General features: G+C 45.6%; 1 protein-coding gene across 3 annotated transcripts in view; it reads right to left on the bottom strand.

Annotated features, from left to right (window-relative positions):
• Positions 1-370: 370 nt before the first annotated feature.
• ralgapa2 (Ral GTPase activating protein catalytic subunit alpha 2) overlaps positions 371-23,540 on the bottom strand; it is a 103,585-nt gene continuing 80,415 nt past the window's right edge. For 2 of the 3 annotated variants that reach the window (XM_034111046.1, XM_034111047.1), the window contains 2 exons: positions 8,833-8,954; positions 371-2,927 (listed from right to left, as the gene is read on the bottom strand). In XM_034111046.1, coding sequence (XP_033966937.1) covers positions 2,770-2,927; positions 8,833-8,954 — 280 coding nt within the window. In that variant the 3' untranslated portion in view covers positions 371-2,769. Of the gene's footprint in view, positions 2,928-5,898; positions 5,959-8,832; positions 8,955-23,540 lie in introns of all 3 variants that reach the window. The other variant, XM_034111044.1, reaches the window with a different exon arrangement.

Below are 23,540 nucleotides of genomic sequence, written 5' to 3'. Positions count from 1 at the left end.
CTGAGCATGGTGACAATGAGCTAACATTATCAGCTTCTTTCTCACCCTTTCTCTCACAGTTTCAGGGCTCCAATTACGGTCAAGTGCTGTTCCTGAGTCTTCATGTGACTCAGGCGAGGCATGGCTGCAGATAGGTGCTGCAGCCGATGCACCTGTACCTCCTGGTGAGCCTCCATTATGCCAGCCTGCGGAGCAGCAGGGGAGACAGATGGGAGGGGGGTCAGGTTACCCTGCTGCTGCTAGCACGCCTGGGCCAGGGTCAGAGAGCCCATGGTAACAGCACCATCATGTCAGCACACACACTCTGCTAAATCCGAGGTTACACAATTATTTGATGTGTTGTTAGGAGGGAAACAGGCACAAAGAAACGTAGAATTTCAAATTGATTTAATGAAATGTTTCAATTTTCACATTTCTAATAAAGATAGCAGGAACTCGGTCGTTAAAAACAGTTTGATATGTTGACAAGTAATGATGAAATCTTCAAGCTTTTTTTCCTCTTTCTCTTATACAAAGATTATATTACAGGCATTCATATATTTATATTCGGAAGGAGCTTGAGCCTTCAAATTTGACACAATGTACAAGGATTTTTCTAAAACGAGAAGAAAGAGAGAAAAAAACATACTAGGGCTAACACTAGTTCAGCTTCCTCACATTTATAAGACACACAATCCTTATCTTGGTCCAAAACTAACATCTCCAGCCAACTAAACCACCAAAGGGGGAGCACAGACCCCTTTCTAAAGACATCTGCTAATAAACTACAATCTTTAAGATCAGCATCCTGGGCGGGCGGGGGGAAATAACAACATAGATGTGATCCAGGCCTATATTTATACATTCTTCAAAAAAAATGAATCAACCCAAACAAAAGGAGGCGACGTGTGCAGGTTAGTAAAGACAACAGACAGGAGAGCGATGGGGGGGAAAGTAAGGCATAGTAGTGCAACAGATGGGGATAGAGTTGCAGCTTGGGTGGAGCCCTCTGACACCTGGCTGCCATGACTACCCCGAGCGGGCAGGTTGGAGAAGTGAGCGTCGGCAAGGCTGTTGCTAGGAGGGCTGCTAGAGTTCAGCTCAGGCATGCCACCTAAACACAGACCTCTCTTGGGAGGCGATGTGGGCGAGGGCGGAGGATCATGGGAAAGCGGAGGTGCCTCCTTGACTCCTATTCAGGGACGGAGCAGTGCACCACCTGTAATAAAGACTAAAAGAGAGAACCCCACAAAGCCATCTGCTGCTGTTTTTGTAGTGGGAAGCACAAGACGCTGACCTTTAGAGACACAGAGAGGGAGAGGGGGGGGGGGGCTTTGTTTTAGACTACTAACTAATGATGGAGATGTGATGCAGGGCGTCACAAAAGAAGAGAAACTACAATGTGATTACGGGGAGGAGAGGTGGTGTTGGACAGCATGTTAGAGGACAGACATAACACAGGCACTGTGAGAAGCTCCCTCTGAAACTCACACACTCATACACACACTCAAACACACCAGTGCATGGACTTAAGATTCACCTGAGGCTCTGGCGGCATATTTCGTCTAAAACAGCACATGAATAGATAATACAATACAACATCAAATAGTCCTTTCTAATATAAATCTAGCAAATAAAATGTAAAGCAATTTACATCCAAGAACGAACAGAAACATTCAAATGCTAGGTAAATCAATGACAGTGCAAAAGATAAACGCTGGAATGTCGATGCCTTGGCTTCACAGGACAGGGGAAACTGATAGCGGAGGAAAGAGACAGGAGGAACTTATTCAATTACCGGACATGAGCCCAAGTTAACGACATCAGAAAACAATTACAAACGCAGTCTTTTCTCGTTTCAGCAGAGTTGCATAAATCAAATCATGACACAATCCATCGGAATTCATTTAAAAATGAAAATTAGAGGGGTAAAAAAAAACACACAACCCCAAACAGATGTTCTATTAAGCTCCAGTTAGAAAAGACGTCACTGATTGTCCACTCTGGGTTGAAGACAATTAAAAATCCTCCTGACTGCACGTCCTGCGGGGACTCAGAAAGTATGTGGTAGTGCAGGGGGCACGGACAGTTCTGGGGAGGCTGTCCCCATGCATCAGTGTTTCTCTCTTCCTTTTTCAGCAGATGGAAGTCCATGAACATGGTCCACACTGGCGCTTAAGAGCTACTTCCTGTCCCCAGTGGCTATCTTTGACACAGCAGAAAGGTTGCGGCAGGAGGTAAAAAAAGGCAAACATATTTATAAATGGATCCCAATGATGCCGTTTACAGCGGTGTCCTTCAGTGCTTTGTCACATTAAGTGTTGAGACAGATGAGAAACAGAAACAGGGTGAAGCAGTCTCCCTTTCCCTTAACATAGTAAGAACGCCTTACTCTCCAGTGCATAGAGACAACACTAGAAACATGAGAATAAAAATGACATTTCTTTGTATCACAGGTTCCTTTCACGACTTCTCATTCAAGTCTTCCTATGCTGCTGGTCCTTATGCTGAAACCACCAGGGTGAACATAAATAGCGTAGTCACATGTCCATCTCGATTAAGCAGTTAAACACCACAACAAATAGAAATGTATCAACGAAAATCAATGATTGCCACTTAAATTAAAAAATTGCATTATGCTCCAGTTACATGTTTATATGACACGAAATAAAACAAAGAAAAACAGTACACGCCAAGAAACACTTGCAGTCACGGCTGGGTGTGTGAGGCTCTTTGAGAGAAAGATTAAAGGCTGCACTCGGGTGGGGAAAAGGGGACGGGATGAAGAGCTCAGTTGGACGACTTGCTTATAGCGCTGGCTGACCGGCGGAGCTTTCCGGACACTCGGTTCTTCGTGGCACGGGGCATTGTGGGAGAAACCTGGTCCACGGGGTCCGTCGGCCCTGCGTTGCTTCCGGATTCTGTGCTCACGCTGCCGGTGAAGGAGCCTGGGAGAGAGACGGAGGGAGAGATTGTGGACAGGAAGAAAAGGACAACAATAGATGAGACAGAGTTAGACATGGCAGTGGGGTTCATCAGGTTGTGTGATTGCCGTTTTATCCCAGCATGCTTTGTCATGCATTTGGCTGCTACCACAAACAAGATCACCTGGTCTTTTCACCGACATTCACAAAAACGTACAATTCAAACCGTCAAAGTGCGGAGATTTGAGTTTGTTTCACCCATTAAGCCATTGCAATTAAGGTATGAGAAAGTGATTTCAAATATGTCAGAGATAACATGCTTCTTTCACATGCTGTGGGAAAGCAAAGCTTGTTAAAAGAGAAGCCGCCTTTCTTCCGAATACAGAGCTTCCAGATGCTTAAATGACATACAAAAAATGAGGCAACCTTTGGAGCTAAGGGTAAAAAAAAAGTATTCAGTTCACAGTGTGACAGCAAAATGCTTTGAATGGAAATAAAATTGCACATTATGCTCTTGTTGTGAACATGTGGAGCCTTCCCATTGTTAAGTACTGTCCTTTTTATAAAAAAAAACGGGTAATGGGTCAGGAAGTGGCCATGGGGGGGACAATCAAGTATTGTGAACGTCGCCCGGACTTCCTCAGTGTGCCCCTGACCAAACCCAGACCTGCTGCCTGCCTGCCTGCCTCCCCCCCCCCCCCCTGGCCCCCATGCCTCGAGTTTAAACAACTTTTCTGCTTTGTGGAGGTGGCATCTGGTTGCCTATTTTCTTTCCTATCCTTTTATTTCCTGCCATTTTTCCGAGGCATCTCAAGTTGCAGCGGCTAAAAGGAACGGCAGATGGCTGGAGTAACAGACACTCAGCAGCACAGTGGCCACCGGCAGCATCCAGCATCCGCGCTCACTGGGAGAGGAGGGCTGGGCTATGGATGAAACATAGGGTGTGTGTATTGTGAACGGCTAGAGGGGAGGCGAGGGGGGTCCAAACATTCTCAAATTCTCAAATCTGCATATGAATATAAAAAAAGGGACTGGCTTGGCAAAAAAAAAGAAGAAGAAAATAGGCTGGCCTGATGGACGGAATAATTCCTGCATTCCCGTATTCTTCTACTCATTCCTACAGTAAACTCTTTCTGTGGGCTTAACTCCATCTGCATGTACTGTGAAAACACATGATAGACAGGAGGAAGGCAACCACCTATTACAGCCAATACACACTGACAATAGTGCGGTACAGTTCACCACCCACTCAACAGACTTCCCTTTTCGTTTAGCGGCCATTAAAACATGCTGCACTAAACAGTCATCACTCCCACTGTGGCACTTAATGACTGCGGCTGCATCGGTTAATTGATGTTCTTCACTGTATGGCCTCATGTAAGAATTCATTTTCATAGTAAGATACCGTTTGAAAAAATAAATAACCCAGATCAAGAAGAGGCTAATGTATCATTATGGTCATTTTAACACAACATTTCCGCTCCTTGCTCAGCCCAATCTGCCTTACAGTGAGGTTCATTTCACATGGGAGGAATAAGGGAGAGAGAAAGAAAACAAAGAGGGTCTTTACATGGCCCTGCTATCCCATTGGTCGCCTCTGCAGCAGTTCAAACAAGGCTTTAGATGACAAAGACATCTTCCAGTGCGGCAGGTGTTAGTCTTAGTCTGCCCCAGGCAAACAGGCACACTCCAACAGGAAGAAATAAGGGGGGTGGACGGATTGGGGGGAAAGAAAGGAAAGAAGAGATAAAGGCGCGCTACATGCAGAAGCGAGGGCCAGAAGTGTAGCCTTATTGTTCATGCTGCTACTTAGTCAGGTGCTAATTGTCCCCACCGTGCATCACTTTCAATTACCAGCCTGGCCTAAACAGTAGGACACCCCCCAAATAAACAGCCTGGTTTCTCTGTCCCTTTACCCCTTTGTCAGAGCACTCCGTAAATAAAGCTTGGTTAGTGCTGGATGGAGAAAAAGAAGAGTGGGAGGGGGAACAGCCAGGATGAGTGATCGAGCGAAGGGGTAGGTAGGCTGCTGGACGGAAGCGAGCTTCAGGTCTGACTCGGGGCTTACCTGCACCATAAACACTTTTTGGACCTTTATATTTTTAATCTAAAAGGGGAAAAACAGAGTAGAGCATCATGTGAGACACCATACCACAGTGCAGCAGAACACAACGCTGCTGAAAGGTCAGTGATCTGAGGGAGACTCAGACAGCTTGTGTGGCGTCGAGGTTAGTCATCACTGGAAGGTTTCAAAAGTCACACAAGGTTAAATGTTTTTACGGCGATGAGTTAATCAACAAGTGCCATTCTGAAGATACCTTCAAGGATATTTTCTGCCCGTGCCTGTTACATCTGTCCAATTCACATATTTCAAAATCAAGAAGATTTTGAAATCCAAACCAGTTCACATGGCAACAACAGAAATAATTTGCACCACTGTTACCATTAAACAGGGTTAGTGTGGGAGTGTAAAAGATGCTAGGGGTTTAAAGAGGTTGTATCCACTAAAAAGAAATGTTTCTTATGTGCAGTTAGTCATTAAGAAAAAAAGAGTTTCAAGGTTAAAACACAGACAACATCACAACACAATACAAAATGGAGCAGAGCAGTGCAGGTGAAACACAACAAGGGCAGAGCACTGCGGATACAGGTAGTATGGCAGATGGACGAGCTCATGCAGGACGCCATGACGCTGGTCTGACGTTGCATGGTAAGAGTGAGGGCGCATTCAGGGTCATGGAGTTAACTGACAAGCCAAATATGTTACGAGAGGAGTAGAGGGTGGAGGTTCAAATGGTTAAAAAGCAGCTACTTTTATCCATGAGCATGCAGAATCTGAACTTGGGCCATTTTTTCTTTCAAAAATTGGCTCAATCAAGCGCAGCCCACATAGTTATTTGATGATGGCGGGGTTCACAATCATTTTAATCAATGGATGTTAGGGGGCTGTGGCTGGGCGTCATGCCTAGTGAGGAGGAAGCAGGCAGAGTCTTACAGTCCAGTTTGGCCCAGGGGTACTCCATGTCCCAAACCATCCCCGGCCAACGCCTGCACGCTGTCATGGAGCATGGATGACATGTTAGTGGCAGCAATGAGAGCAAGAGCAGGATGGACTCACAGACAGATGGACACACACACACACACACACACACACACACACACACACACACACACACACACACACACACACACACACACACACACACACACACACACACACACACACACACACACACACACACACACACACACACACACACACACACACACACACACACACACACACACACACACACACACACACACACACACACACACACACACACACACACACACACAGGACGGCAGTGCAGCACATTTAAGATGAATGAGGATGAGGGGCAGCGTCAGCCAGCCATCACTGCTACATCGAAGCTTGATGGGACACAGAGTCTCAGGGTGATCGATTACAACGATAAAGGATACTTGGATGCATTATGTATGTGGCCTAAAGCATTAAATACATCATGCCTATGGTTTTGAAAAGCTACAGACCAGCTTTCAGTTTATAAATACATAAGAATACATGAAAACACACAGCTGTGGTGGCTGGAAGAAACTGCTAGTCAATTCAGCAACTACTGGACCGTCAATTATTACCCTGTCTCTCCTGGGACATGTCTCTATGCTTTAATGTTCAAACAGGTATTTATTTTCTCATACTGCCTGTGCTGCAGTATCTATTTTCACCCTCTGTCTGAAACCAGAGCCCAGCCTGCTCTGATTGGTTAGCTGGCCGGCTCTGCTCTTCTGCCAACAGCACAGGGTATCCCAAAGAAACGAAGTTGCCGATATGCAAACGAGTGTTTGACATCAAAAGAGGACTTTAGGAACTACTGCTAGCTACTTTCATTGCAAAGAGACGGCACAGTGCCAAGGACACACTGCATTTGGTTTGGTCTGTTTGCCGTGTGGCCTTCATTATCGGGAGATCATGACTCTTGGCAGACAGGACTACATCATTTAAATCGAGGCTTATAGGGAACTAATCTAAATACAGATGGTAAAGCAAACTTAATAACAATAAGTAAAATACATAAATAAAGTTTATTGGCAAATGTCACGCATCACAATTCCTTGGCTGCAACACAAATAAATAATAAAACTAATATATAATATCAAACTTTAGCAGCAGAATAATTTGTGAAATCACTGAACCCACGGTTGAAATAGTTCACCTAAAAATAAAGTGACTGTGTTACAATATCGTCTGAAGCAAGTCCTGGATACAATATGATAAAACACACACACACACACACACACACACACACACACACACACACACACACACACACACACACACACACACACACACACACACACACACACACACACACACACACACACACACACACACACACACACACACACACACACACACACACACACACACACACACACACACACACACACACACACACACACACACACACACACACACATTAATCTAGTAATCTATTTACACACGTTGAATCCGGAGAAATACAAATGGCCGTTCAGAACGAGTTTCCGCAGCAGCGAGGGTGACACGTCAGCCTTACGGACTTCATTATGTCCTGGCCTCTCACATTAGCCACAGCAGCTCTGTCCCAGGCTGTGAACGTTTATTCCAAAGCCTGGCAAACCTCACTAACCTGTCTCTGTCCAGACACAAAGGACCTCGTGGTCAGCTAGATCTTCTTCCTCTCACTCACTTGCGCTCCCTGCCTCTATATTCCTCTGAATCTCAATTATATGTTCCCTCAGTCCTTCCCTTTAGAGCGATCGAGTGGTGGGGATGAGACGAGGTGACGAGAGGTCCGTTGGGGAGATTTTACACCTCTCCCGGAAAGATGGGCAAATTCTATGATAATATAGCCGACTACATTTCAAAAGCCTGAATATCACACCTGCCGTCTCACAATCTGAAGTCCTACACACACAGACATGAAATCCAGACATGTAATTCTCACATGCCAGCATACAGGGTACAAATATTACATACAGGTCGAACAACCCTCGAAACTGAGAACATTTGAAAATGACACAACATCTATGGTGTGGTACTGTGGAGTGCTTTCCTCGTCAAAACAGAATGTGTGTCGGGATCCGATAGAGTGGAAAAGTGCAATCCCGTATTGATTTCAGTGCCGTGGCAGATCCATCAGAGCTGGCACGAGTAGGAAGAACAAGATAAGACACGTTTTCCATTCTATTCATCACAGACTGATAAGGGTGCAGTGCTGACATCCGCGAGCCGCTGTTTGCCGGTCGGCTCTTCTAAGTGTTGGTGAATGAGCTCATGAACACACACACACACACACACACACACACACACACACACACACACACACACACACACACACACACACACACACACACACACACACACACACACACACACACACACACACACACACACACACACACACACACACACACACACACACACACACACACACACACACACACACACACACACACACACACACACACACGCCGCCATTTAACAAGGCTGCTTATATTCATAGGAAAGTAATTGCACGGACAATATGCAGTTTGGAAACAAGAAGGGATGAAAAAAGTAGTGTGAGTGGGGCTTGAGGAAGTGGAGAAAGCAGAGCGTTTGAAGTCAGTCGGATAGCATGAAGAGGCCGGGCCCGTCGTTTGATATTCATCAGTGCACGTAGGCGAGGAGGAACATTGGAGATGAGGGAGGGTGGAGGAGGCAAGGATGGAAAACAGGTGTGTTGTAGAGCAGAAAAAACAGAGGCAATTAAGAAAGGTAAAAGAAGGGATAACGCACACATGTGATGAAGGACTGGGATGGGAAACCTGATGGAAGGGGACAACAACATGGAATAGAACAAACCTAAGGGAGAACAGAGGTGCAGTTTGGGTAGTTTCTCACCTGTCCCACTCATTGGATAGCCAGGAGAGGGGGAGAAGACCTGTGAGGCAAAATCTTCGAAGGTCATGACCTCTCTGTGGTTCTGAACAATGGCCTCCAGGTAGAGCGCCCGCTCCTCATAGCTGGTTAGTTCTCGTTAAGGCACAACATATGATGGCATGTTGGAGAAGAAAAAGGTAGCAATACAGAGTTAGCATTTCAAAGTAATGAAACGTCAGAATAATCACATTTCAGAACATCATTCTGCACATCTTGTCAGTTATCATAGCCACAGTAACACATCACATATTTCCAGTGGCGCGCTGCATATACATGTGCTGAGAGCAAGAGGCAGGGCAGCTCCACCATCAGCAACCCAGCCAGAAGCGAAGAGGGAACAATCAGCCATGACACACAGCCCCAAATGAGAATGCAGTCTCCAAAATAATCATACAAAAAGAGAGAAAGAATACATGACTGCTGGCGTGATGCTCCAAACCTCTCTCCTCTCCCCCTCTCGTGCCTCTCTCCTCTCTAATAGAACCCCTGCTGCAGGCCGCATGTCTAGGACCTCCCTCCCGACGTGCTGCCTGCCACTTCTCTATGCCATCAGGGGGAAAATTGGAGCCATTTGAAATTCAGAGTGACAAGCAGTGACTGGAGCCTGGGCAACCAGCATGCAGGATGGATGGTCGGATTTGAAATGGGAAAGCTTAAATTAATAAATAAATGCATATATATAGGCCTGCAAAATGGCTGCCGGATGAGGGTGGAAAACATTCAGGTGGCCATTATCATATCATTATCATAGATTAGTCGTAAGTCTGTTGTGGAATGGAGGCAAGTGCTGGGTAAAATATGGTGCAGGGAACTACTGGAGTGAAAAGGTCTGTCTGATGGCTTAATGATAGTAAGCACTTTTGAGATTTAACAGTGTGTGAGTGTGTTTGACAATGAGCCAGATTATTCTCACGGCTGTCTGTTGTGGCCATTTTTCTTTGATAGAAGACACCTCACAAATTGCTTGTCAAACACATGCATACTCACTCTCACACAACTCAAGTCGCTCTGCACAGAGCCCCCTCCCCCTCATTACCACTGCCAGGGTGGAGTGGCACTGGGCTGTTGCTGACGCCAAGGCTGAGCTGAGATAGGCTGGACTGGGCCGACGGGCTGGGGTCTGGGTTAGATAGATAGGACGCGACAGTGACTGGGCGAGGGGCCTGCTGTGGGCACATGCCGCCACAGCAGGGGCCAAAGCAGCCATGACCAATGGCTTTGAGGGAACCGTGGCAAAGGCAGGGTGACAGGCACCTGAGCCGGGAGGCACCAGAGGGGACGCTGGCCAAGCTGCTCAGGGACAGACAGGGATGGACAGAGGGCAGTCCGGGACAAAGGATGGGGAAAATAGGGAGCAATATGGAAGAGCTGTCCCGTACCACAGCCTATAAACCACATAATTACAATTATCTAAAAACAGATAGCTGCATATCAAGTGGGACAAGTTTTTGGTGTCGAGAACGCTAAGGTTTTTGATTATAGTCCAAGCAGTTTTGATCAACCTGGAACAAAAGAGGCAGGATGCATTGTCCAAGGTTTTGGAACACGATCGGATATCGTCTGATGGTGATGTTCTGATTTGTTTAAAAATGAACTGAAAGTCAAATGGCAACAATTTATTTCGTATGCGTCATCTTTCAACTACAATTCCGGATCCCAACCAGAAATATTGGCTGTTGCCCAAGAAGCTTAATCAGCGTAAGATAGATAGCCGAGGGGTCCCAAGGTTACATAAAGGAAAATAAAGCCTTGTAAAACTAATATAGTCTTTTGACAAACAAGCATTTTTGAACCAAGGAAAGTAAACGTTGGCGACAAATGGTAGGTTTAAAAATAAAATAAAAAGTATTTATGTTGTTTCTTTCCATGTTAAAACTATTTGGAACTCTACCCTTGTCAAATTGGGATTTTTTGGATGCTTGTCAGGACAGAACTCCAAAAAAGCCATTAAAATAAAAGCTCATATTTCCTGCCTTAAGTAAGGAGAAGAGGAATGGAAAGACTGGCCAGGATCTCCATTTAAGAGCATGATTTGGAGTAAAAGCCTCTCGAGCTCTATATCTGTCTTCCGGTCACAGCCAGGCATGCAACGTCACTGTTTTCTGTCACTTGCTGGAAACAGTATTGGACAAGAGTGGGCATCCCAGTCACTGCTGCCATGGTAACTTGGGTCAAAGCTCTGTGTGGTGGGTCATATTCAGGCTTTTATGGATGACAGACACAGAGAAAGGATGTTTGTAAAAAATAGCAAAATGTGCACAAATAGGTGATAAGTGGAAGACAAAATATAGTAGCACTTAATGAAAGGAAATTAGAGAAGTTAGAAGGAAGTGAGCAAATGAAAGAGAAGGGAGGACGAGAAGAGAGAAAGAGAACCTCGGCACAGCGTGGGTCAACATGGCCATATGGCTGTCCATTATCAGAGATGCAGATGACTGGAGGTCTGTTATTGAGATTCCTAAAGCAAATATTGACTCCAGCTGGAGCAGACGCTCTCGCTGACTCTGACACACGCCTCTCCTCCACTACCTCCTTCCGCTGCCCTCCATCCAAGTCAAATGGATTATAGTGGGTGAGAAATTATTAAAAAAAACTTCAAAGAATAAAATCAAGGGAGATAGCGTAGAATTATCAAGAGACGAGAGAAAATACAGAGCCACAGGCTTCCGGGGAGAAAGACAGGCGTTTAGGGAGACTAATAAAAGGTATTTTGGAGACGAGTGAAAGCGAGAGCCATAATCAGCTCACTTAAGTAAATGTACGGAGCTATCCGTGAGTAAAAAAAAAAATTGCTGCACAGAAATCAGAGCTGATGCACAGCGAGGGGTAATCTTGCCTCCCGCACTCCCTCACCTTTCTGCTCGTCTCTAATTACTAAGCCACAGGCACAGCTTGTTCCGCTGTACATGCACAGATGCGGCTGCCTCTGCGCAGTAACTTAATCAACGGATACGTCCAGAACAGTGACGCAAAGACTATGCCCATGTCATGGACACCAACCCTGCTGACACTGACCTAGTTTTTGGGGGAAAGCTGCAGCTATGATGGTGATCAGCATCATGTTGAGACAAGCTTCTCTGAGAATATGGATCACAAAATGTTAGTCTGCCTTCTTTAGATTACGACTATTTCTCTATACCGCATCAAGCTACTCTATATTGTGTGCTATAAAAATCCTCATAAAGCTAGGGATGAAATGTATAAAAAGGAAAATGCAGGCAGGTCTACATTTCCACAGATGGACTGCAACTTAAGTCACCCGTGAGATAACTGTCATTTACAGCTGAACTGGGCGGACAAGCAAGACAAGCCCGAGTATTGGAGGAGAGCGCGTTGCACCACTTTGGGAATTTCCAAGGAACCCCTACGTTCCAAGCCGCTGCATTCCTATTAGGGAGAAGAGAGGGAAACCAATGTAATGCCTGTGGAGCGTGGCAAACATTGGGATAGTAACGAGAAATAAAAAAACATCAGAGTTAATGTGAAACAACTTTAGTTAGGGGATTTGATGTCTAGAGACATGGAGGATGTGGAAAGGGCTTTGAGAGTAGGGAGGGATTTTATGGTTTAAAGAAAAGTACAAATCTAATCTATTAAATACAACACATGTGTTTGTTTTAGTGGTCATTGTATGCCCTCTCTTTTTTTGGAGGACAAAGGAAGTGACTTATGGCCAGCATGTTGTTTCTTGGTGTAGATGTGTATGCATTATGCATAAACACACACAATGCAGCTAAAATAGCATAGAATAAAAAGGTGTTGTACGGCTGAAAAAGCACCGTCAGAGTCAGAATCCAACAACGTGAAACCTGTGAAAGCATATGTGCATGTGTATCTGAGTTGGCCTACGTGTACATGCATATGTATCTGTGGGTGTGTGCACGTATGTATACATATGCATGCATGCTGTCCAGATGGCAAGAGATGGGGGGGGGGGGGTTCTCTTGGGGAAGGGTGGGGGTCAAGCATCTTTGTGGATCAAAGCCAAGGTCAGGGCAGCTGCAGTGGCCCATGTTCAAGGTGAATGGAGGCCTCAGATGGCTCTTCATTAGCAGGCTGCTCCGTCCCTGCTGGACCCCATCAGCCAACCGCCACGGAGCCTCATCATCCTCTCCCTCCCTTCCTCTTCCTCTGTCCACAGGGACCAGTCCTGAAAACACCCGTCCACTGGGATCCATATTGTGACGTGTGTAACCCCGCCCAGCCCACGCGGACACGCACACATGCTCACACAGGCGTTTGTGCATAAGCAGGTACAACACACACTGACACTATTCACCCCCACACACTGTTCCCCCAAAAGAGCCAATGTTGACCTCTGAACTGGAGTCTCTCTCCGGAGAGCAGCATCCTCCTGACTATCCAGCCTCCGTCTTTGTGTTGCTCTGCTGACAAAAGGCCTCACGCCACTACTGGCCTCTGACACACACTCAACATCAAACTGAACACACACATCCTTTGAACACACACAGCCAGCAGGGAAGTCAATGGCTTCTAAAAGTAAACCTCTCTTTATATTCAATGTTTTCTTGCCATTTGTTCCCCACCAGCACATTGTGCATATACTGGAGGCCAAAGAAAACATATGAATGTATTTTGTTTCTCATTAAAACATAAAGTCTTACATCTGCATTGTTAACATCCATGTAAACAAGTGTTTGCAGTCTTCTATTCGCCTATTTCGCGTGTTGCAACATCTAATGTAATGAATCATCAGCATACATTTGATTTATTTATAAAAACAAATGTACCAACATTTACTATCGGACTAAATCATGATTCCTTAGTTGAAACGTTATCAGGTCAACCTATATAAAAAAGGCGTGAACACCAGGCAATGACATTCAGAGTCTTTTAGGTACCCCAATAGTGCTGACCACCATATGTTTTGAACCAAAGATTCTTTCAAGGTTCACCATGTGGTCAATCTCAGTAAAGGTTATGTGGGGGTCTCGGTCAGGAGCTTGACAGTCCATCTGGAGTTTGCCAAGGGGAAGTGCATGGATTCTGAGAGCATGGTGGGACAAAAGATGGTTCGGTCTGCCAAGTGAACACCAGTGGTATATCCAGATCATGAATACTATACCCACAGCGAACTACACTGGTGGCAGCTTCATGCTGTCAGCAGCAGAGCCTCGTTAAGACTGGAGTGGGTTCATTTTGACTAGCAATGTCAAAATCCAACTCTGGAACCCCGTTTGATGTTTTTTGCTAAATAATAATAGATTGTGTGCGGAGATTTTTTTTATAGTATTTACTCTCACTTTCAGTAATTGCAGACATGAGAAGAATGAATTGAACAGAAGCACAGAGACTCACACACACAGCTAATCTGTTGATAAGGCGGAGCAGAGGGTGAAGGTCCAGATTAGGCAATAGGGCATTAGAAGGGGTTTTAAGACGCTCCATACTGACATTTCACTACTTAGGCTCCATTTCTATCTACTAGTGCAGGGGGGGGGGGCTGTCCTATGGTCAAAGATGTCCTAAGGCTAAACTCTCTCTCTATGAAATGTTCATATTCAAAATGAGGCATGTCAAGTCAGATAAGGAAATTCTCCCCCACAAAAAACGTTTAAAAGGCAGACGGACATTTGTAAAAGAGGATGACACTATTGACGTTTTGAATGATCATCGCTTGCAGGCCTGCCTGGAGCAGGTAGAGCATTTTGCTGGCCTCTTTGATTGTCTTATTTTGGCAGGAAGAGGTGTGACTGACACCAGGAGACTACACCTTTACCAACACAGACACTTTCTGGTTATAAGGCATGTGTAAGTTATCCTCCGAGAAGACACATCGTTTACTATCACATCTTATGATTCTTGAAGTTTTTCTTGAAGAACATGCAATACACTCAAAATGAGCTTTTCCATTCATGGGGAGGACACAGTCCTACGCTCTCAGGGCTTCCACGGATGCAGCCAAGGTTAATCCTGTTTGTGGAAGCGCTGGAGGTAAAAGGGGCTCTTGTAGTGAAGAGGGACGGTTTAGAAATGAGGTGGAGAGGGCCTCTAGGTGCTTGACCCCCTCCTCTCTTAGCCCCACATCTGCCCATTAACCTGGGCCAATCAGCTTGACCTTGGTGAGGAGAGGAGCTCAGGAGTAGCTCACAGAGCCATTGACTCCCAGCAGTCACATAATTGGCCTGTTAAGAGGAAGGGATGGGGGGTGCTTCGTTGTGCCTGGGTGCAAGCGGTGTGTACAAAAACAGAGAAAAAAGGAGATGTGGAAATTATTTTTTGTTGAACGACATAGTGCGTCACGCTCTTATATCACATGCGCACTCACAGCGAAGTTGTCCATACACAAGAGTACATTTAGGAATGTACAGTTTTGTCATAGGTGTCGAACTAAAAAAGGGGAGAAAAAAGACTAGTGGCAAAGACACACCTTTAAATGGAATACAGGCTGTTGTTCTTACCAATAATTTACACTGGCTATCTTAGGAGGTAATAGGAGCTGACTGGTGTCACATGACCGTGTTTAAATCAACAGGGGATCACAGAGTCATCTCCAGGAGGAGACTGTATATGGACGACCTGCTACTCATTATGGAAAAGGGGATAAGAGGCAGGAAATGGCTGGGAAATGTAAAGGCAAAGAGAAAGGGTGGAGACACTGAACACGAGGAATAGAACTATGGAGAAACAAGGTGCAGAGAAGGGAGAGAGTGGGGGGAAGAAGGATAAAGCCGGGCAGGTGTTGATTGGAGAGAGGCCAGGCGGTGAGTGCCAGCGGTACCTGTTGTCACAGCGAGGGCTGAGGTGTGAAGCCCGTCTCAGCAGAGGCCCTGAGAGGTGTGAGGTGATTATGGGAAAACGGGGAGGAAGACAGAGACATTTAGACGGGAGAGAAAGAAAGATAGGGACAGAGAGAGTGAATGTGGCGATAAAGCTTGCTGCTGGAATAATGGCAGAGTGGGAAAGAACAACAGATCGAGATGGATAAAGTGAGAGCGTGTATGACAGAAACTAGCCAGTAGGGTGATTGTATAGTGTGTGTGTTGTGTGTGCATGTGTGTCCCCATCCCATTTGATATGGCAGCTACTCAAACCTTGGTGTCTCATTAAACAGCTTTTTGCTGCAGCAGGACAGAGAAAAACGTCTGAATGTGTCACTGATGCATTATGATGAGTGGAGGTGTTTGTGTGTTCATTTTCTGGGTGTGCATAGACATACATGAGATCAGATGCTCCAGTGGAATAGCTGCTTTCAGAAGAGTTCTTAACAAGTAGCCTAATTAGGAGCTGGTCCAGAAAAGCGGAGCTTGTGAGTCCCGGAGGAGCCGGGTCAAACAGTAAGCCCAGGTTAATGACACCTCCTGAGGGGCGAGTTTCCCCCAGCGAGAGCTTTCTAAAGCTCCAACCTCCACACCTCTCTGCCGTCCATCTGGCATTCAGACAACGGGATGGGAAGTTATGGCTGTGACATCACTCCTGACCTGTGACATCATCACTGCCCATCAGTGATTTCACACAGGTTTGCCACAGCTGCAGACTAAATCTGATGTCTGCTCGCTGGCATGAGCAGGTTATTTATGAGCTGATTGGATAAAGTAGTCACCCATTTTCTCAAGTCTCTGGCGGACCACCATTCCTCTGGGAGACACTAAAAATCGATTTCTGCTCCACGACAAATCACGAGACAAGCACCTACACCTAAGTCGATGTTGACCTCTAAACTATGTTTGGACAGACCGTTGGGGGCCAAAGAATATAAAGGATAATGCAACAAGTAAGCCTCACACCACAGAGAACACACAAGACAACTGGTGACATCATAATTTGTCGTGGCACTGTTTGTTCAGCACAACATGACTGCCATCAAAGCCTACTGGGGCTTGTGCATTCAGACGAGCTGAGTCTGTAACCAATCTCCTTTTGAAAGGACTCTGGTCTCCATTGATGAGTCCTAACGCAGCAGCCTTAGATGTGAAACACAATGGATCGACATGATTAATCAAACACAGGCCCATTACAGGCAGACAGTCACGCAGGCCTCCAGCGTGCATTAACAGAAAGTCATAATAAGATGAGCAGCGATGAAGATGAACAGATACAGCTCTGTGACTGGCCGGGTGAGAGTTCTCTCTGAAGGTCTCCTTTGTCAGTGACGATGGCCAGAGTGGTATGAATGCCTTCTGGAAACCTTATTAGGTCAGTACAAAAGGTGTGCATCTTATTAGTTATCCGAGGTGAATATGCGTCTGATATATGAATTGTTCAGAATCGAGACAGGGCCGAGCAACGGCACCTATCTGATCTCAATTTGAACTTTTAATAAAAAGTCAAAGATGAGAAGGGCACGCTGGGGTGAGACTTCCATTGACATCCATCTGATTACTTTCTTTCAACTGTCATGTGGAAATGTATAGCTTGATAATTATCACCACCAGGGTACAGATTCATACTCTGCCCACCTGTATCCACCTCAAAGCATGGCAGCAATCAAAGTCATCTGGCGTTCCATAATCTGTTTGACACATCTAGAAAAACAGTCTGACACTTAAATTGCACGAGGAGTGTGCCAACCTCTGGGTCACGCCAAATGGGCTCTGATTTTAACCCTGCGATAACACTGTTCAGACAAGCACTGATGAAATATTAAAACTAAAATGAACGGAGGCTTTTGCAATTTTAATGATGCTTTTGGCATGTGCGTCCGAATAATTGTGATGCCTTAGCGCCAAGCACCTCCGTCTACTTCTCCTCCAAGACGCGCTGCTCATGAAGTCTCTTGTTCCTCCATTGCCCCCTCTGTGAAAGGTTCATTGGGCCAATTAGGCTGCTTGGCCTTATGCAAAATGCCAGGCATTTAGCGGGGAATGATAATGATTAGCGCCGGGATACAGCTGTGGTGAATGCACAGAGTTACTGGGGCCAAGAGTGATTTCATTTGCCCTCATATTTACATTTTGGACATATTTCAATACATTCTATTGTGATTACGAGGAGTCTTATCTTTGGTACCATATGAAGACCAGTCAGGCCAAGTCTAACATACTTCTCAAATAGTTATAGGTCTTCTTGTTGGTCTTAATGTGCTGGGTGGGGCCTTGATGACACGCCAAGCCTTCTACCTGAATTGGGATATGTATACACACATAAGCATGCACACAGAGAAACCCACACACACAACCTTGGGCAAAGAAAGAAAATGGACTTCTGTGTTGGCAACAGCTTTTTTCCTAATCCTCGCCCCTGGGCTATATTGTGCAGTCAAGCAGGCTATTACATGGCAACAATTAGGGGGGCTGGAGCCCAACACCTGGTCGTCTCCTATTCGGGCCCTTCAGTGGCAGCTGACTGTACAGTCTCACAGCCAGGTGGCCCTCCTTCAATGACATTAGCTAGTCACTCCAGGGTTAATCAGGAGCCTGCCATCATCCAGTGGGCATGCATAGAGCTCCATTCACACCGGGAGCTTTTATAGGGGGGAAAGGGATGATGCAGACAATGTTGTTATAAAAACTTCAACTGAAGAACTCTGAGAGCCCAGATAATCAAAATTAACTTGAGGGAGGGGTTGGGGCCTCTTGGATTCGTGGCCTAACTTCAGCACGCTGCCTTGATTGGCTCAAGCGGAGCTCGCCGCACATCAACTGTGCATCCTGCGGATTATAATGGACCTTTTCATGGGTGGACAAAAACAGATGGAGGAGCGGGAAGTGCTATACATCCATGCAGACGGGGGATGATGTGGGGGGAGGGAAACTGGATTTTGTCAAAGTCGGCAGATACAAAAACAAGTGGGTGTAGCTGCAGCGGCCCCGTCTATCTGCCTGCACAAAGCCCCATTCCGAAGCCCCCTGGCTTGGAGATCTGAGGGTAAATAACACACATTAGAATAACAAAAGCTATAGATTTGTACCCAAATCAGCTAGAGTCTCATCAATAGTAATTAGAGGCTATACATAACTAATGAAGATGTGTACACTAGATGAAACAAAGGTACTGAGAGCTGTTGTGTATCTAAACATAGTGTTGAATAAGTGGATGTCTGTAGCACAAAGCTTTTCTTACATTTCATTACTATTATAGTCATGAGTACTATCAGCGTAATTCTAATGTTGTGCCGTATGACAAAGATGTGATTTAGTTGTTAAGATAAGGGGAATGTGTGCCTGTGTCTGCAACCAACAATACTTTCTCTTTGTTCGAAAACCCCTCAATATTATCTCAGCCTGTTGCAGTGCAGGAACAAGATGTGGCCACTGTTACGCAGAGCTTCTCTTTCAGCCACATCCACCACTTGACAATGAATCGCAGAATATCAGTATTAACACATCAAAGGCTGCTCTCTGGAAGAAGAGGCAGACAATGCACAGCGATACATACTTTTTTGTTTGTGTGTTATTGCTTTTGTTTGCCTTGCCTTGTCTGTCAATGCAGAAAATTCCATTTAGTGCTAAAATGCAAATCCTGCGAGGCACAAGGACATCCTCAAAGGGAGAACAATGGCCAGAGGCCAGCAGAGGAGCAGACACTGCCTTTGAACCAAACGAAGAGGCATTCATGTGCAACTTATAAATAATCAACTAATTCCTTCTTATAAAACAGCCAATTAGGTCTGTGACATTAAAAGCAACGCAGCCTTATGAAGAAAGAAAAAGAGCAAACCAAAATAATTAAATATGTAACAGTCATTTAGGGACAAAGACATCCAATAATGTCACAAGGTGTCCTCACAGGAGTCCTTAAAAACCCAGGGCCACACCAGAGACAGAGATTCCAGCGGAGAACGATGAGTGACATTTCAGTGACATTTCCCTGCAGCATTCATCGCAGGGCTGTATCAAGACGGCGTCAGAAATATCTATGGATATGCTTGCGTGTGACACAGGCGTTAAGGGATGCGGGTTCTTTCAGGGGACGCCTGGGCTCTGGGGCCGGTGATGAGGAGCCTGGAACCTGGGAGATTGAATGGTAATCACTGGAGCACAGATAATGGATGATTGAAGGCTCTTTCTGCGCCGCTGTTGGATTTCAATATCAGAGAGGCCCTAGAATTGGGATTCTTATCAGGGGCGGTGTGTCAAACAAAGGAGAGCCGAGCGTGAAATATGGGGTCCAACTCAGGCACACGACCATGGCGATTAGCACAAGGATAAAAAAGGCCGCACAAACAAAAGAGGGCAGCTTTAGCTGGACAAAGGGCTGCCCACTGCCTTGTAACAGGAGACACGGAAGGAAGAAGGGACATAAAGGAAGGGAGAGAGTACTTGGTGGTGAAAGGAGGACAGGACAAGAGTTTTGCTGAGATGGCTGAAAGATGAATAGTGACGCACACAACTGTTAAAGAGTGTTCCAGATTCCCTGCTTCAGAGGAGGAATAATGGACCAGCGGGGATGAAATGCAACACACCCCCGCCTCAAAGCCATTCATACACGTCCAAACAAACACACATCCTCATTCACGTACACACTTCTGACACACAAACACACATGGTGGCACGAGGCTTCACATCCCTGCCAAGCCCCATCACAAAAAAACACAAAACAAAAAAAACAACAAAATTATTCCCATTTATCCCCGGATTCCAAGCGCTACAGCTTGCCAGGAAAGCTCATTAACCTCCCCTTCAAGAACCCTGAGACAAAAGAAGGGGAAAACAAAACATAACTAATCAATGAGAACGCACCCATTGAGGGGGGGGGGGGGGGGGACAAGAACACGCATCCATTTGGATAACCTGAGAGGGCTAACAGCTTTTGCTTTAGTGTTGCGCTGGCTGGCAACGGGGCAGAGAAAGAAAGTTCATTAATTAAACAGGGCTAGGGGGAACAGATGGAATGGCTAGCTGGATGCTTATCACTTAAAGCAGACGGACAGGTTTTTACACCCGCACTAGTAGCAGCTCCACACATCAATCACAATGAACATGGATCTGCAGTCCGTACCAGTCCAGTGGTGACATGGGGGTCAGGTTTTCTGGCTGATGGACACTGACCTATCAGCAAGTCTGTCATTAAAACGGTTTCATTTTAGGTTGATATTTAGTGAGGATTTGTTGGCAGTCTTTGCAAGGTTATGGTCTCGATGTGTTAACATGCAAACCCACACCACCAGTCATTCCTTTACACATTAGCAGCCAATTTGAGATGATTACTCACTTTGAAGCTTCATGTACAAGCGTATGCACAATCTAATAAATGCAATGGAAGTCATGTCTTCCTCTTTGCCTGTTCAATCTTTGGGAATGTATTCTATTGAGCCTGAAATTAACAGAACTAGGAGACTTTTCTTAAGCAGCAGCAATATTACACCACAGGGGTTTTGATATAGTGGTCCAATTTAAAATGGTTGTAATTTTTTATTTATTTATTAATATTATATATTTAATATTTATAATAGATTAATTTTAAATTAATTACGTATGTTTATTACGTTCAGTTCTTGTGTTGTCAAGCTTCCCAACTTTCTTTGAAATATAAGACGAAAAAAGACACACAACTACTTGTAATTTCTGGAACCAATGTTTTTGTCATATATCATTTTGATGCTTGCTCTTAAGAAATCTAAACTACAATTTTGTATGTACTATTAGGATTTATACTCTTGATAACATGTTAACAATGAACCGAAACATATCTGTATAAGGAGTTGAATTTGATAATTGACAATCCGCACAAATAAGTGATTTCAAATCATCAAATATTAATATGCCCTTAAATTGAAACAGGCCAAACAATTTTCACAATTATGATGTTCTTGTTCATGTCATTCTTCCTGATACCCTGACCCTGAGTTGGGGATGGGACAGAGATACGACCCCACACCAAACTGGCGGTGTTGCTGGCTTTCACTTTGCCGCTCACAAACACACAGATGTCAGACATGACTGCATAACAGACGGAGAGAGAAGGGGAGGGGCGCGAGGGTGGGGGTTCAAGTTTAAAAATACACCAAGCATGACACTTTTTGTGTTACACTAGGCAATGCCATTTCTTCTGCTATTTTTAAAATAATATTATTTTATTCACAATATAAAATAATAGCTTAGTGTAAATCAAAATAAAGTATGTTACTCTTTGCAAATAAAAGACAACCCTTCTTTGTCATACAGGTTGCATCTAAAAAAAGAAAGGACGCATGGGGCTTAAATATGCATAACCACAGAAAGCCGGATGGTTCTATATTACTAGAGGCGCTACAAAATTAAAGGCAGCTACCGTAAAGGTACCAACACAAACAGGCACAACAGTTTGACACCAGCAGTGTGTGTATGCTACCCGAGGCGTGGCTCTGGGTCCCTGCTGTTGGCCGTTTGGTTCCACGCCTGCTCTACCTGTGTTTAAAGGGGCGGGCTCCATGCAGCTCAGGCCTCAGAGTGCAGGCTGGGCTGGGCCCCCAGGGCTTTCAGGGTGTGGGTGCCATGCAGCGGACGCCTTTTGTTACAGGCTGGGTGGCAAGAGGAGGAGGAACTAATGTGGGGGAAAGGAGGGAGAAAAAAAAGGAGTAATGCTATGAGTCATTCTGCATTAGCAGCAGGGGAGGGAGACAGGCAGGGGGGGGCTCGATGAGGGGAGGGGGCAAATGGAGAGAATACTTTTGCATGTTGTATGAAGCTAGACGCCATATGCCATCCGAGCCGGGCTGCCTCCTGAGTCAGGGCTCTTGGTTTGACAGGCCTGTGCTTGCCCCCTCCTCAAACCCAAAGCTTCCCCCCTTCTCCCCTCACTAACACCCTCCTCCCTCTAGGCCTTCCTGGGCTCCAGCAATGGGCTAGCCAATTGCTTCGGTTGTGCATGGACTGCGCCCTGTGTATTTGTGTGTGTGATGGAGATGGGGGGGGGGGGGGGTACTCAGTGATCTGAACACATCGGACATTGTCGTGAGTCCCGGCAGGAACAGCTGGTCAGCTGGAGAGAAGGGTGGGAGGGGGCAGGGATAAGGAGGGGAAAGAGATGGGAGGCAGTGCGCTACACTGATAATGGGATTAGGTTAAAACATTCAGTGGGGGAGAGACCCCTCCTCTCAGTGTAGCCCCCCAAATACTGCATAAACTCTCAACCGCTCTATCAAAGCCAATGCCAGCCTCTGCCCAAACCGCCCTTGCCAATTCCAAGCAGTGACACTTCAACTCAGAAACGGACCCCCGCTACCCACCAAACAACAGCCGACTGCCTCCAAATAAAGGCTTGCAACCAGTAGTACCAGATATACAATGCACGACAAATCAAGGTAATTTCTAATTATATTGTATATCACAAATTACTTCGTGCAACTTGTAAAAGCTCTTAGTTGGTCGGCCTTGTTTTCCATAAACAGGAAGTTGGCTAGTTACACTCACTTCAGCTCAGACCATTACATGAACCAGCAAATAATGACTAGCCCGGCGTCTCACTGTGCCCAGTCAAGCACCGTGTTCCACAGCGATATAGACGGCTGAGTATTATCTATGAGTCTGCCGACAGTTATGGCACAACAGCTGGCAAATTAGACCTATCAACGATGCTAAATAATTCATGTGAGACAACACTAACATGGCATATCCTATTCATGACATCCCATCATGCATACAGCCGCACTTTCATCTCCGCTAGGTGAGGAATCTTACTGTATACAAAAGAACGCACCGCCGTTGGACAAAGACACAGCGAGAGTGGGACAATAACGTGCTCGGAAGGGGTGTGAGAATATGTCATTGCCAATGCAGGGTCTGTAG

This window comes from Pseudochaenichthys georgianus, chromosome 22, assembly GCF_902827115.2.
Source record: "Pseudochaenichthys georgianus chromosome 22, fPseGeo1.2, whole genome shotgun sequence".
NCBI lineage: Eukaryota > Metazoa > Chordata > Actinopteri > Perciformes > Channichthyidae > Pseudochaenichthys > Pseudochaenichthys georgianus.
This window is presented reverse-complemented; position numbering and strand designations above follow the sequence as displayed.